The sequence below is a fragment of the Cherax quadricarinatus genome, chromosome 41 (genome assembly GCF_038502225.1).
Source record: "Cherax quadricarinatus isolate ZL_2023a chromosome 41, ASM3850222v1, whole genome shotgun sequence".
NCBI lineage: Eukaryota > Metazoa > Arthropoda > Malacostraca > Decapoda > Parastacidae > Cherax > Cherax quadricarinatus.
The window spans coordinates 7,819,317-7,835,072 of NC_091332.1; the positions used below are offsets into that span (position 1 = coordinate 7,819,317).

The 15,756-nt window shown below is 40.5% G+C and overlaps 2 protein-coding genes across 23 annotated transcripts in view; one reads left to right on the forward strand and one right to left on the reverse strand.

The window, feature by feature from the left end:
- Window positions 1–15,756, reverse strand: part of LOC128695799 (trichohyalin-like) — a 119,847-nt gene that overhangs the window by 59,637 nt on the left and 44,454 nt on the right. For 18 of the 22 annotated variants that reach the window (XM_070092947.1, XM_070092941.1, XM_070092942.1 and 15 more), the window contains exon 1: window positions 6,376–6,515. The exons of 2 other annotated variants lie outside the window; for them this stretch is intronic. The gene's annotated coding sequence lies outside the window, so the exon portion shown is untranslated. Of the gene's footprint in view, window positions 1–6,375; window positions 6,647–6,973; window positions 7,111–15,756 lie in introns of those variants that run through there. 2 more of the 22 variants (XM_070092937.1, XM_070092939.1) reach the window with 2 other exon arrangements.
- LOC128695801 (uncharacterized) lies at window positions 664–6,683 on the forward strand. Its single transcript, XM_070092959.1, has 3 exons — window positions 664–799; window positions 5,819–6,041; window positions 6,349–6,683. The coding sequence occupies exons 1-3, from the start codon at window positions 731–733 to the stop codon at window positions 6,378–6,380; spliced, it is 324 nt and encodes a 107-aa protein (XP_069949060.1). The 5' UTR covers window positions 664–730; the 3' UTR covers window positions 6,381–6,683.

Genomic DNA, 15,756 nt, shown 5'->3' on the forward strand with positions numbered 1-15,756 from the left:
AAGTAAAACTAACGAGGATATGAGAGTAAAACTAACGAGAATATGAGAGTAAAACTAACGAGGACATGAGAGTAAAACTAACGAGGACATGAGAGTAAAACTAACGAGGATATGAGAGTAAAACTAACGAGGATATGAGAGTAAAACTAACGGGGATATGTCAGTAAAATCACTATTGTAGTATGAAATACTTGGACCCATATCACATGTCACATCACATGTCACATATAAGATGTCACATATCACATGTCATACATCATATGTCACATATCACATGTCATATCACATATCACATGCCATATATCACATGTCACATATCACATGACATATTTCGTGGCCTCTTCAGTTGCAACGATGTGTATATTTACTAGCATTATATTCAAGGAAAGTGCTTAACTTGTAGGAGTCATGAAGAGCCTGGGGAATAAGATAAGATAAGATTTCGTTCGGATTTTTAACCCCGGAGGGTTAGCCACCCAGGATAACCCAAGAAAGTCAGTGCGTCATCGAGGACTGTCTAACTTATTTCCATTGGGGTCCTTAATCTTGTCCCCCAGGATGCGACCCACACCAGTCGACTAACACCCAGGTACCTATTTGCTGCTAGGTGAACAGGACAACAGGTGTAAGGAAACGTGTCGAAATGTTTCCACCCGCCGGGAATCGAACCCGGGCCCTCCGTGTGTGAAGCGGGAGCTTTAGCCACCAGGCCACCGTCTGGTCCGCGGAAATGGAAGCTTTAATTCTCTGGATCAAGAATCCTTCAGCAGTATCAAGGTACCCCGCTTCCCTTGAAGAGGTAAGTAACTGAAATTTAGTACATTATAAGAGTAGTCGTCAGTGGTACAACTGAGGCTCGATTACTGTGTCTGAAACTCTTGGAGGTAAGAAAAGCGTTGTTTGGACTGTGTTGACATGGCAGGAGCACAATGTTGGTGTGGCATGGGTACAGTGTTGGTGTGGCTTGTGTTGTGATGGTGTTATTTTAGATGGATGAGTAGTACTGGTGTGGCTGAACACAGCGTTGGTGTGGCTTGTGTTGTGATGGTGTTGGTGGACTGGACACAGCGTTGGTATTGCCTAGGACAGTGTTGGTGTAGCTAGCTAGACAGTATGTATCACTGGAGCTCTGCTACTGACGTATGGGTGGTGCTTTTTCGATGATTCAATACTGTGGCTGTGTATACAGTTGTCTTCTATTTACTTATTTTATTTTCATTACTCTTCTGTTTTAATTTTGTTTTAGTGACATCTATACTCAAGCGTTGCTCAGACATAGCATACACATGCAAGTTTTACCTTAAACTATACCCTTGCAGTGTAGATAACATGTATTTATCCGTCGTTAATAACCTTTAAAATAATGTCAGGGACATCAGTAATGCTCACTGAGACGTAAACAAATATATTTTTAAGGATCTTTAAGTTAGAAAATATAATTACCACGACGCATGGGCAATTTGTAAAGAGAACTGTGGTGTTCTAGACCGATCAGCTATAATGAACTTTTATGGGCTGGTTATTACCTATTTGCAGCTACACGAGCAAAGTTATGCTTATGTTGTCTCTTCCTTGGCGTTTAATATATCATATATTTTGCGTCCCACAGCGTGGATGGTTAATAGAAATAGTGATTTTCTCGCCTGTTTGTGTCAGCCTTGACTGTAGCTACACAGACGAGGCCATCACTTATAACAGTTTGCTTGCAATTAGTGTCACTAGTAAATTAAGTGGAGTGTAAGAGCAGTGGTAGTGAAGACAGAGCACTGTGGCGAAGCCTGTGTTGCCTTGTGCCATATTTTCTCACCAATTGGCAGACAGACAGTTGGCACACTTAATGACTTCCTTAAGGTGCCACGAGTCATCTGCCAGCTGGGGCACTTGCTCTCTACCCACCATCTACTTGCTGCGTATAAACCAACACTGGTTTTCCTAAATGTATTCAACTGCATTACCTGAGCCAATAAAACTTGCCGGTGAGAATCTCTTATGGAAATTTAAATTTAAGGGAGAATCAGATCTGAAAAACTAATTTCTTATCATTCTTCTTCCCATATTTAGCCTACTGCTGTAGTTCATACTACCAGTGATACCAGCCTTACTGTTGATACTACCAGTGATACCAGCCTTACTGTTGATACTACCAGTGATACCAGCCTTACTGTTGATACTACCAGTGATACCAGCCTTACTGTTGATACTACCAGTGATACCAGCCTTACTGTTGATACTACCAGTGATACCAGCCTTACTGTTGATACTACCAGTGATACCAGCCTTACTGTTGATACTACCAGTGATACCAGCCTTACTGTTGATAATACCAGTGATACCAGCCTTACTGTTGATACTACCAGTGATACCAGCCTTACTGTTGATACTACCAGTAACATCAACTTTACTGTCCCTGTTCATCCAGCTCTTATGTCGCTAATAATATAAATTCGTTTTATTCTAAGTAATTTTTATCGTCATATTGCATCCTATAAGCAATATTGCCCTTACGGGCTTAGCGCTTCCCCATGAATATAATAATATTTCATCATATATTCCTATTTGCCTTTGTTTTTAATTTATTCCATCTTTACTACTCAATTCTTTTTCCATATTTACCTTCTATCTCTGTTTTTTTTTCACTGAATTATCGTGTTTTCTTTTATTTCCTAACTTTCTGTTTTATTAACCTACTTACTTTAACCTTCCCCCTAATTCCAACCAAAAATCAAAGGCAGGTCTAGATGTATGGGCATGGCTCCTTACATCAGTAAATTGGTATTTAATTTCTAATCGACACATAGCGCAAGCCACCTAGTAGTCCTTAGTGCTTTGAAGTAAGATAATAACTTCAAGCCTCTGTCACTATACACCGACCATCCTTGATCAGGATATTATCACAGTGGCTGCCACCATCCTTGATCAGGATATTATCACAGTGGCTGCCACCATCCACCCACCATCCTTGATCAGGATATTATCACAGCGGCTGCCACAATCCACCCACCATCCTTGATCAGGATATTATCACAGTGGCTGCCACCATCCTTGATCAGGATATTATCACAGTGGCTGCCACCATCCACCCACCATCCTTGATCAGGATATTATCACAGCGGCTGCCACAATCCACCCACCATCCTTGATCAGGATATTATCACAGCGGCTGCCACAATCCACCCATCATCCTTGACCAGGATATTATCACAGTGGCTGCCACCATCCTTGATCAGGATATTATCACAGTGGCTGCCACCATCCACCCACCATCCTTGATCAGGATATTATCACAGTGGCTGCCACCATCCACCCACCATCCTTGATCAGGATATTATCACAGTGGCTGCCACCATCCACCCACCATCCTTGATCAGGATATTATCACAGCGGCTGCCACAATCCACCCACCATCCTTGATCAGGATATTATCACAGTGGCTGCCACCATCCACCCATCATCCTTGACCAGGATATTATCACAGTGGCCGCCACCATCCACCCACCATCCTTGATCAGGATATTATCACAGCGGCTGCCACAATCTACCCACCATCCTTGATCAGGATATTATCACAGTGGCTGCCACCATCCACCCACAATCCTTGATCAGGATATTATCACAGCGGCTGCCACCATCCACCCACCATCCTTGACCAGGATATCACAGTGGCTGCCACCATCCACCCAGCATCCTTGATCAGGATATTATCACAGCGGCTGCCACCATCCACCCACCATCCTTGACCAGGATATCACAGTGGCTGCCACAATCTACCCACCATCCTTGATCAGGATATTATCACAGTGACTGCCACCATCCACACACAATCCTTGATCAGGATATTATCACAGTGGCTGCCACCATCCTTGACCAGGATATTATCAGTGGTTGATACCATTTATGTCATTTACAATAGTTATGTTGCGTCACTCCTCTGCTTCAGTTGTACATCCTAACCTAACGGAAATATTTCACCCTGATCATCCTGAAGGGAATATTCCACCCTCATCATCCTGAAGGTAACATTCCACCGTGATCATCCTGAAGGTAACATTCCACCCTCATCATCCTGAGGGCAACATTCCACCCTCATCATTCTGAAGGCAACATTCCACCCTCATCATCCTGAGGGCAACATTCCACCCTCATCATCCTGAAGGCAACATTCCACCCTCATCATCCTGATGGCAACATTCCACCCTCATCCTAAGGGCAACATTCCACCCTCATCATCCTGAGGGCAACATTCCACCCTCATCATCCTGAAGATAACATTTCACCCTCATCATCCTGAGGGCAACATTCCACCTCATCATCCTGAAGATAACATTTCACCCTCATCATCCTGAGGGCAACATTCCACCCTCATCATCCTAAGGGCAACATTCCTCCCTCATCATCCTGAAGGTAACATTTCACCCCCATCATCCTGAGGGCAACATTCCACCCTCATCATCCTGAAGGCAACATTCCACCCTCATCATCCTGAGGGCAACATTCCACCCTCATCATCCTGAAGGCAACATTTCACCCCCATCATCCTGAGGGCAACATTCCACCCTCATCATCCTGAAGGCAACATTCCACCCTCATCATCCTGATGGCAACATTCCACCCTCATCCTAAGGGCAACATTTCACCCTCATCATCCTGAAGGCAACATTTCACCCCCATCATCCTGAGGGCAACATTCCACCCTCATCATCCTGAAGGCAACATTCCAACCTCATCATCCTGAAGGCAACATTTCACCCTCATCATCCTGAAGGCAACATTTCACCCTCATCATCCTGAAGGCAACATTTCACCCTCATCATCCTGAAGGCAACATTCCACCCTCATCATCCTGAAGCCAACATTCCACCCTCATCATCCTGAAGGCAAGATTCCATCCTCATCATCCTGAAGGCAACATTCCACCCTCATCATCCTGAAGGCAAAATTCCATCCTCATCATCCTGAAGGCAACATTCCACCCTCATCATCCTGAAGGCAACATTTCACCCTCATCATCCTGAAGGCAAGATTCCATCCTCATCATCCTGAAGGCAACATTTCACCCTCATCATCCTGAAGGCAACATTTCACCCTCATCATCCTGAAGGCAACATTTCACCCTCATCATCCTGAAGGCAACATTTCACCCTCATCATCCTGAAGGCAACATTTCACCCTCATCATCCTGAAGGCAACATTTCACCCTCATCATCCTGAAGGCAACATTTCACCCTCATCATCCTGAAGGCAACATTTCACCCTCATCATTTAAACACCACCCAAACATCTTCATCGTTAACCTTTTTTTCTGTTTTGATCTTTCTATCCACAATCTTTATTCCCAGCTTATTCCTTGATACCAGTTTATCATTCTGTTCTTCCTGCTCCAGTCAAAATTTTTGTTCACTTTCAGTTGGGCTAATTTATTACACCTTATTCGCTGACCTCTGCTTGTATAGTCGACCTGATCTAACTTCAGTACTTCTTTTTCTTCTGAAAGTTGCCCCTGACTCCAAGAGTACTTTTTGTATTGTTAGCAGACGGAGGATTGAGTCTCCACCATTCCAGTCACCAAAGGCCCCACACGAGTTAGCTGCTTCATATAAATGTAATAATAATTTATCTGTTTAAGTCTACGTTCTCTTTGTTTTGGTTTGCTTTTATTCTGTTTATCTTTGTCTTATGTACTCGTACTTGATGAATGAATATCTTTTAGAGGTGTTAATCCACGTATGTCTTCTTAAATATTTCAACAGCTTCTACCACGCTAGCTACTCTCTAATTGCATGTTTCACCTAGTTAATACATTTTCATTCTATCATTTCAGATACCTGCACTTCCTTGTGTAACTTTGATATTTGGTGAACCTACCTCCTGCCGCCTGGCAGGTTTGATCAAGCCCTGCTTGGTACATCTACTTAGTGAATCTGCCTATTTTTGCTACCTCAGAACATCATCTACTGGCCACCTGGTTGTTCCTCTTTGCCAGTACCTCTCCCCTGCTTGGACGGTCCACTTCCCACAACATGGATTAGTGCTATTCCTAATTCGTAATTATCTTGTGTTTTAGGAAGTAACTGTAGTAAATCAAATGCATAATATTTCTCATTAAAAAATAGAATTCACTATAATCTGAATAGTTTTACCAAAGTCAGAGTTGATTAACATTTAAGTTAAAAAAATGAGGATAAAAATTAAAATAATTACAGGTAATACGGCCAGTTTTTCATTTAAATGTTTCAATAACATCAATGCAAAATTTATAGTATTAGTTCATGATAAATTAATATGAATACTCACTGAAAGTGTGATCAAACAAGATCCTATTTTTACTTATTTTTTGAAGATTTGTTGCAGATAACGACGAGAGTGTAGGTGATTCACCTTAAGTCACCTGCGAGGTGGTATAGCTGGCTGCAAGAGTGTGTTCGGAGGAGTCAAGGTTCACTCGCCTCACCTTCACATTTAGCAGCGACGTACCGCTTCTGAGGACACACTCACACTGACGATGGACGCACTTGCTCGTCTAGCAGTGTGTGTGAGTGGCGCTCTTGGTAAGCACACGATGTAGGCTCGTAGGTCGGTGCATCAGTACAAAACAGTTCCTTTGAACACTTTCCATGCAATGTTTTGTTGACTAATATTGAACTGTTACCTGTTTGCTCAATAAAAAAAAAAGATAAAACACAGAACATTGAGAACTCATTATTTTCCGAAACTCTTATCATTATATTCTGTTTTCACTACCGCACGTGTGGTTAAAAATTCAAACACTGCTGCCCTTCACATTGTCATAATCACATCATTCTCTGATATGTAGCACGTAAGTGCAGTTAACAACAAAACTATAAACTGAAAATTAAAACTGCACGATATTTTGGTACGTTGTCAATCATTGTCAAGTCGCGAGTTCGATGATAGTGTGACTTTTATTCCTCATCAGTATAGTATTAAAAGAACGAGCTGGGTGCTGGGAAGATACCTAGTAGAGAAAGTGGGGCAATGTACCCAGTAGAGGGAGCAGTGGAGGGCTCCAGAAGGGAGTCAGTGTAAGACTGTGACCAGCTGTCTCACACAGCTCCGCGGCCGCCGCCCACCACACCGCCAGGTCCTCCTCACTGCCATGCAGAAATAGACTTGGAACTCGATCCTCAGGTTAATTGTGGCCAACATGTAGCCCCGCTGACCAATAACACCGCCCCGCAGGATCGCCCGTACACTCAACAATATGTATGTGATACATGTATTATATATATATATATATATATATATATATATATATATATATATATATATATATATATATATATATATATATATATATATATATATATATGTGTGTGTGTGTGTGTGTGTGTGTGTTTGTGTGTGTGTGTGTGTGTGTGTGTGTGTGTGTGTGTGTGTGTGTGTGTGTGTGTGTGTGTGTGTGTGTGTGTGTCTGTGTCTGTGTCTGTGTCTGTGTCTGTGTGTGTGTCTGTGTCTGTGTCTGTGTGTGTCTGTGTTTGTGTGTGTGTGTCTGTGTCTGTGTGTGTGTGTGTGTGTGTGTGTGTGTGTGGTGCCGAATAGGTAAAATTGGTCAGTTAACAAGAACTTATTTAAAATTAAGTCCTTTCTAAAATTTTCTAATACGTTTAAAGATATATTTTTTCATTTGTGTGAATGTAAAAATTAATAATTTTGTACCAAAAGAACCTTAGAAAACTTACCCAACCTTATTATAACAAGCTCAATTTAATTTAGCCTAATCCCACTAAATATATTTTAGATAAGTTTACAGTAATTTAAAAATAAACAAAACAATGAAATATATTTTTTTCGTTAGGTCCAGAATGACTTTTTGCGAAATTATTACATACACAAATTTTCGCTTGTCTTAATCGGCAAGAAGAGCGTTTCTATTGAAGCCAAAAGAGCAAGTTTTACGTATTCGGCACGACATGTATATTATCTCTCAGTTCACAGCAGGATTCTAACCTGCTCACGCTGTATCAAAGTACACAGTACTTTCGCCATTCACCCATATGCCAGCGAAAGTATTGTGCACTTTGATACAGCGTGTGCAGGTTCGAATCCTGCTGTGGACTGAGAGATAATGTTTCTAACACGTTCGTATCGGTGGGATATGGCCCGTTCGTTGAAAAAAAAATATATATGTATTTTCTTCCAGTGGTTAGGTATTTGAGTGGGTATTAAATGGACACAAAGTATGAGGATTACAGGAAGGTTCCTGCAGTGCTCACGAGAGACAAAGTGTTGCGCTGTCACCTGTCCACTTACACACACACACACACACACACACACATGCTTGTAAAGATTCCAATACTGCTGAAGATCGTTCCACCAGGCTGACTCACTCACCCATGTTACGGTGCAGTGTGGCTGCTCTCCCACAACTGCTCTCCCATCTCAGTACTTGATATAATTATTGTCATACAGGAGCATTAATCTCATAATAGTCAGTGTCTGAGGAACGGGTTTGATCCATGGAAAGGAAAGAATATCTCTAAGACCTTGGATAAAGAGCCCTTCTGCACCGTCAAGTCAACGTCTCCCCTTGAAGGGCGTTTTGGTTATGATTACGCATCTCATCCTACTGTGAAAACTTGGTGTTTGCATGTTATTCACAAAAATAAATCAGCTAGTAGTACAGAATAAATACCCACTATTTTCTAAGAGATTAATTCTTAAGTGTTATCTGTACCTATTTCAATACTTTTCAACAAATCTCTTGAAGAACACACCTTTCCCGACTGTCTCAAAATAAAATGATAACGCCCGTCCAAAAGGGTCGCCAACTATTGTAAATCGGATGTATCGTCTTGGGAAATGAAGTTATGTTATCATAATGAAATTCATCTTGATATAGTTAAGCATAATTATTATTATATATTTTTTTAGAAAGCGCTAAATTCGTAAGGGTCATCCAGCGCTGCAGAACAAAGGCGAAAGTGTTGGTGGGGAAGACGAGGGTGGAATTCTATACCGGTTGAACGGATGAGAGGTCACTGGTGACGTAGAAAATCTGTCGGTGGCAAATCTGAGTCTGTAAGAAAGTTGGGACCAGGAGGAGGCGGAGTCACAGTGGAACCATCCACCAGTGTAAGTAGATCTAGTCCATAGGTTGTACAAGCGTTGAAGAATTCCTTGTATCAAGATCCCAAGGTGTTGCAGTGTCTGACAGATGTGATGAAGCCATTGTGTGGCAAAACGTTTCCTCGGTGAAGATTCCCAAATGTTGTAGGTTTTCTAAACAATTTATCTCAATTGCCAGACATTGCAACATCTTGGGATCTTGATACAAAGAATTCTTCAACGCTCGTCCAACCTATGGACATGACCTATTTACAGATATGGGACCGTTAGAGATAATGGTAGATAAATATGTCAGCGCGTGAGGGAAGCAGAAAATGCTCAGTGGAAACAACGTCTGAAGAATATGACATTTCTCATTCCAGTGAGGCCTGGGCCAACCAGGGATTTTACATGAACAAATTGAGGATTCTTCCTAGTCTTGACCCACTTTGTTTCAGGGATGTTGGAGCGGTTCACGGGCTTGCTGCTTTTATGCTCATCCTTGTACGCTTCCAGTAAATTTTATGAACGATTGTAAACAACTCAAGCTCGTTACTTTTATGGCTGTCTTACCGTGGGATCGAACGCACCTCAGAGGAAAATGGACACAAATACATTCACTTAGGACAGCTTACTGAAGACGTTTCGGTCTTGCGACCTAAGCAAGAAAGCTATATTAATGTAAGCAAAAAGCTGCATTCCTCTTGATGCAAAGGAATATCCCTTTACTAAGTGCACCAGCTCATTACTTCAGAGATGCAATGGTTAGGCTTAAGAGTATATAATGCAACGAATGCAGTCAACACAATGACTCAGCTCTGAGCCGCAGGAGAGGTACCGCCAAGGCTGTTGCCTAGCAGGCAGGCAGTTGGACAAGAAGGCACACACAAGGCAGGCAGGTGTTCAGACAGGCAAAGGGAAGATTAGGCAGGCAGGCAAACAGGACTGACAAGCAAGCCGGTAGGCACTCATATGTGTAAGTAGGCAGGATATCAAACAATAGAGCAAGCAGATAAAGAGGCAGACATTGTGAGGTGGTAGAATCTTTATAATAATGAATATAATACCGCAGTATACAGACAAGCAGATAAATAAGACAGGTGTACAACACCTGGGTATCTTTATTAATACGTGTGCAACACCCGGGTATCTTTCTTAATACACGTGTGCAACACCTGGGTATCTTTACTAATAAGACACGTGTGCAGCACCTGGATATCTTTACTAAGAAGACGTTTCGCAATTTTTTCCCAATTTACTACAGAGATATTATAGGGAGACAGTGTCAATAGCAATGAGGGCAAGGTGTGTTCTGTGTTTACTACGATGAATGCTTTACTACCACCTTTATATAATTCTCAGCCTTCGTGAAGGTGTGATATATTTACTCTAGCCTTGACATCAAGTTTTTGGAACCTTCCCAACCCTGACTTTTGCCATCTGTGTAAAATCTTTGCACTAGTCTGCTGGAGGAGACTATGTAATTTGTCCTTGTAAACGTTAAATTCATATGTCTATATTTTCATTGTGATACTGGAAACACTGATATGTTGTTGTTTGGGAGAGAGAGAGAGAGAGAGAGAGAGAGAATTATTTTAATCCGCGAGAAGTGGTAAGCTCGTACGCGGATACATTACCACTGAAAAATTGACTTTAAATCATGTTATTAACCTACATTCAGCAAGGAGGGGTATTTTGATGCTGGTGAAAAACTCGTTTCAAGGAAGTAGAGCGACCACTTCCCCGGATCAAAACTGATTACCACTTCCATGTAATAATAATAATAATAATAATAATAATAATAATAATAATAATAATAATAATAATAGTTTTGGAGGTAGGAAGCAGCATTATATAACCCGTACGTACAGCTTTAAGTCATTTTTAGTAAATCCCGTCAAGGGAAGCTCCTTGATGCTGGTGAGGGGTTCTTGATTTAAGGAGTTTGTCTTGTGCTGCAATTCCTTGAATGAAGCCTGATGCCTTTCATTACCCCAGGCGCTTTAAGACCCCGTACGTGTTTAACATGGATGTTATGACAATCGGTGAGCATTAGAACTGTGATGATCGTCCACTTCTGGCATCATCATTAAGTGAATGATGGCGAATATGTTTCCTTAAAGAATAAAACTGCACAATACCGTGACTGGAACAATACACAAATAATACACACATAGAAGAATGAAAAGTATAACGACGTTTCGGTCTGACTAGTCGTCCATAAGTTTCATCCTCCTATGTACAGGTTATTTGTATAATATGTTTCCTTCTTTGCGTCACCTTACTTTGGTGGAAAATGGCTGATATGATAAGAAAAAACAAAATGAATTTGTGGAAGTAGCTAGGCTGGAGGCGTGTCGCCTAGGGCCTTACAACATAACTTGTCACTATGTGACAAAAATTACTCCCTTGATCCATGTAATTAGACATATTGTCCCCTTTCTTGGATCGAAGTTGATTATCTTCTGTTCCCTAGACGCTATATGACCCCTCTGGGTTTAACATTTCCTTTTGATTAAAATAAAATCTACAGTAACCCAAGTGGTCAGAAACCTTTAACCTGTCTTAATTCTCTCTTTCTGTCTATCCACAGCCATTTTTTAACTGCTGTATCCTGGCCCACTCTTTCTAATCCCCATTCTTGTCATCGAACATATGGACTAGCCAAAAAAAAAAAAAATTAGGGTTGTCACTCATGATAAAGCCTTGAACAAAAATAAAAGTCAAGGAAGTCACATAAAAAAGTTAGATTAGACTACATTAGGTTACGTTAGATTAAGTTAGGTTTGCCGACATTATAACTACAACCAAATGTGACTTTTTTTCCTGTGACTTTTTTACCTGGATTCGATAAAGCAACAGGTTGAGTGCGGAACACTTGACTTAGATACCTCGTACATTTACCTCTATATCCGTCCCGCGGTGGCAGCAGCAGCAGCAACTTCCTGACCTCCATCCACACATGTGGGTCATGTGAACCACTAGTGCTGGCCACCAGTACCTCACCCATGACAAGGAAAGAAAAGGATGAACTGCCATGGCCTGGTTGCCTTAAATCCTCCATATACTCAGTTGGGGGTCATATTGCAGCCATAACATTGACATTTTTATTCATTACAAGGCCGCCCAAGCCCCCCTTGTCTACTGTATTCATGTTCGATTGTTTAGCGTGTTTTACTTAAGAAGAATGTATGTTAAGGTCTACAGTGAATGATTCATAAGGTGAGGGGGGAGGGGGGGTGGTTTATAATGTGTTTGGGATTAAGTGAACAGCGGCCTTCTATGGGTGATGTAAGATGGTGTATGGGTGAGAGAAAGAGAGAGGGGGGGCTGTGCCCAGGTGTGCTGAGATGAGAAGGAATGTGGTGTTGTGAGGAAAGTGAGTCAGCGGTACAACACAAGCATCCCACACCTTTCACACACGCCTCCACTCCCACCACTTATATTTTGCTCTCCAGTTGCGTAATCTCTTCCTTAAACTCATGTCAAGGTTGTGCAGGTTATCCATGAATAAGCATATAGAGGGCTGCAGAGAGAAAGAGAGAGAGAGAGATTTCACACCTACATGATTGCGGTGCACTGTAGAGCTTATCGTACAAACTGTCCCAAGTGGATAATATAAAAATCTTCAGCTGTAACGCTGAACTAGAAGTAGCAACAGCAAAAACATAAACAACAGCAGCAACATCTTCATGAGCAAGAGATGCAGAAAGGATAGCAACAACAGTAGAAGCAACAACAGTAACAACAGCAGAAGCAGCAACATTAACAACAGCGGCAGTAACAACAACATTAACAACAGCAACAACAACAGCATCGCCATTTCTCACAGCCTTTTAACTTTTTTTTGTCTTTCGAATAATAACGCTACCACACTGACTTCATTGACACTGACCAGTTACTAGTCACATCTGTCCTTCAGATATTGCCAGTGTTTTACAGAGTTGCAATTCGTGTACATTATCTCGATCTATATAACGTTGATACTTATACGTTTGTTATTCTAGGTTAGGTTAAGATAGGTTATCATTAATTAAGCAATATTTTACTTATAGTCAACCCACAATAAGGAAACGGCATAAAATAGCGATTTGGAATAACGCGGGACATTCCATCACTTATTAGAACGTTGGTATCCCCATGCACGCTATTACATCCTTCAAGAGAGGTGCCTTGATGATGGGTTCCTGATCCAGTTAATTGGAGCTACCCTCCCCTTCCTCGAATCAAATCTGATTACCTCTCATTCTCCAGGTGCTATTATGAGCCCCCACGCAATTTAAGGGCAGATTCAAAAAGTTGGAATTACCTTACCTTTCCTTGGATAGAATCAGAGTGCCTCCCATTCCTGAAGGTTTAAAGTTTCCTCACAGCTATCACATGTGGTAGCGTCAGGACATTAGGTGTCACCATCTTATAAAATGCTTTACTGCGACTATCATAGTCAACTAATATGTAATGTAGTCCACTATTCATTTTTACCATTAAGTATGTGCTTATTTTTAATAAGATGTGTCGAGGCAAGTCTCTGTTACACATTCTTTTCACCATTGCTTTTGGTTTTATGAAAGTGGTCATCACTCGCTTGCTAAAATCACTCTCTCACTCTTACTCTAACCTATTTACTCACCCACTCAGATCTTCAGCTGCGAACTATCACACTTGATGAGCCTAGGGGCCTTGAGCTTGGCCTGATTGCGACTATCAATCAGAGCTCTCGAGTTAATGTTGGGCTTGACACACAATCAGTCAGGCAGGAAGTAAACTTACGTCACTGTCTTCATCTATCAGTGTGATGTCAGTGTCATCTATATAAACGCAGCGTCAGTGTATTGACATCACTGTATGTATATATATATATATATATATATATATATATATATATATATATATATATATATATATATATATATATATATATATATATATATATTGTGCCGAATAGATAAAACTTGCAATTTTGGCTTTAATAGCAACGTTCTTCTTGCCGAATAAGGCAAGCGAAAATTTGTGTTTGGAATAATTTTCCAAAAAATTATTCTGAACCTAACAAAAAATATATTTAATTGTGTTTGTTTATTATTAAATTATTGTAAACTTATCTAAAATATATGTAATTGGATTAGGCTAAATTAAATTGCGCTTGTTATAATAAGGTTTTGTAAGTTTTCTAAGGTTCTTTTGGTACAAAATTATTAATTTTTACATTAACATAAATGAAAAAAATATATATCTTTAAACGTATAAGAGGAAGTTTTAGAAAGGACTTAATTTTAAGTGAGTTTTTGTTAACTGACCAATTTTACCTATTCGGCACGACCTGATTATAGCTGTCACTTAATTCCTTCTCTTGATCTGACCCCTCCCTCAAGGGAGATTCTTGATGCCGGTGAGGTGTTCTCGATCTAAGGAATTGGATCTGTACTCCCCTTCTGTTGATCGAATCTTACAATAAATTCTTATCCGACTTCCAACCTCTCTCTTCATTCACAGTACAAAACAATAGGTCATAAGGTTTCTGTGGAAAATTACATTTATCTGAATGTATCATTATGTACATAACAGTAAATGAACAAAGATAATTATTATTTATCAGTTAGACAAGTAGGAATTTGGGACACCTAGGTCGCAAAAAATGTCCCCCTTCGATACCTACCACTGTCATATCCACAAGTTGCTCTGGACCTATTAATTACAAATGAAATATGTATCACCAGGAATGCTGGTAAATATATAAATTTGTGGACTGTATATTAAAATTAAAAAATGATTATAGATACACATACACATAACAGAAGGAGAATATCTTAAAATCACTCACCAATTTGACCGGAGATCAAGGTGTATCATACTCAGAAAACCTCACTGTCTAAATTTATGAAAATACTGGCCAGAATTAAACAAACAGACTTATCTGAGGTTCCTGGAGCTGTCTTGTCCAGTCGCCTGATATCTCAAGTTATGCAGGACTGCACATCCAACAATTTCGGCTCCTATTTGAGAGGTGTCAGCCCAATTTTACCTCTAGAGCACGAAAATTCTTCTCAATATTAACTAACGTCTGTTACTCAATTTAAAATACAATGGCAAGTCTCTTCTGTGCAGGCACAGTTTCCCATTTTTCATAATATAATTTTTATTACAGTATGGCCATCTGTTTACATATAACTACTGTATTTCTGGAAAATATATACAGTATTTTCCACAGTTTCCGTCAAACTTCAATTGTCATAACTTCAATCTTTTGCCACGGCAGGCAGATATCAATCACTACAAGTCAGTCATCAGTCGCCACAACAGTTGGAAAGCATGTCATCTAAGGCATTTACTGAAGTTAATCCCAAGGTGAGTAAGCCATTTATACTGTCACATATAAACACATCAAAACGAGAGGCAACGTCTAAATTCGAGACGAAGGTTGACGCAGCTTTAATGTACCTTCTCTAAAGACATGCCAGAATACTTTTTCTTAGCATTAGACCATTTATGAGCAATAGTTGGTAACTATTCTGACAACTTTCCGCCTGTGCAGCAGGCTTTTTCCAGTATAATCTAAAAGTTTTCAATTGCTATTTTTGTAGCTGACTTGAGTGGTGGTAGATCAGTTTAGTGCTTTGGTAGTTTTTGAACGTAGCTGAGTAAAGTGGTGATAGTTGAATCTAGTACGTATTTGTTGTTTAGCGTAGAGGTTGT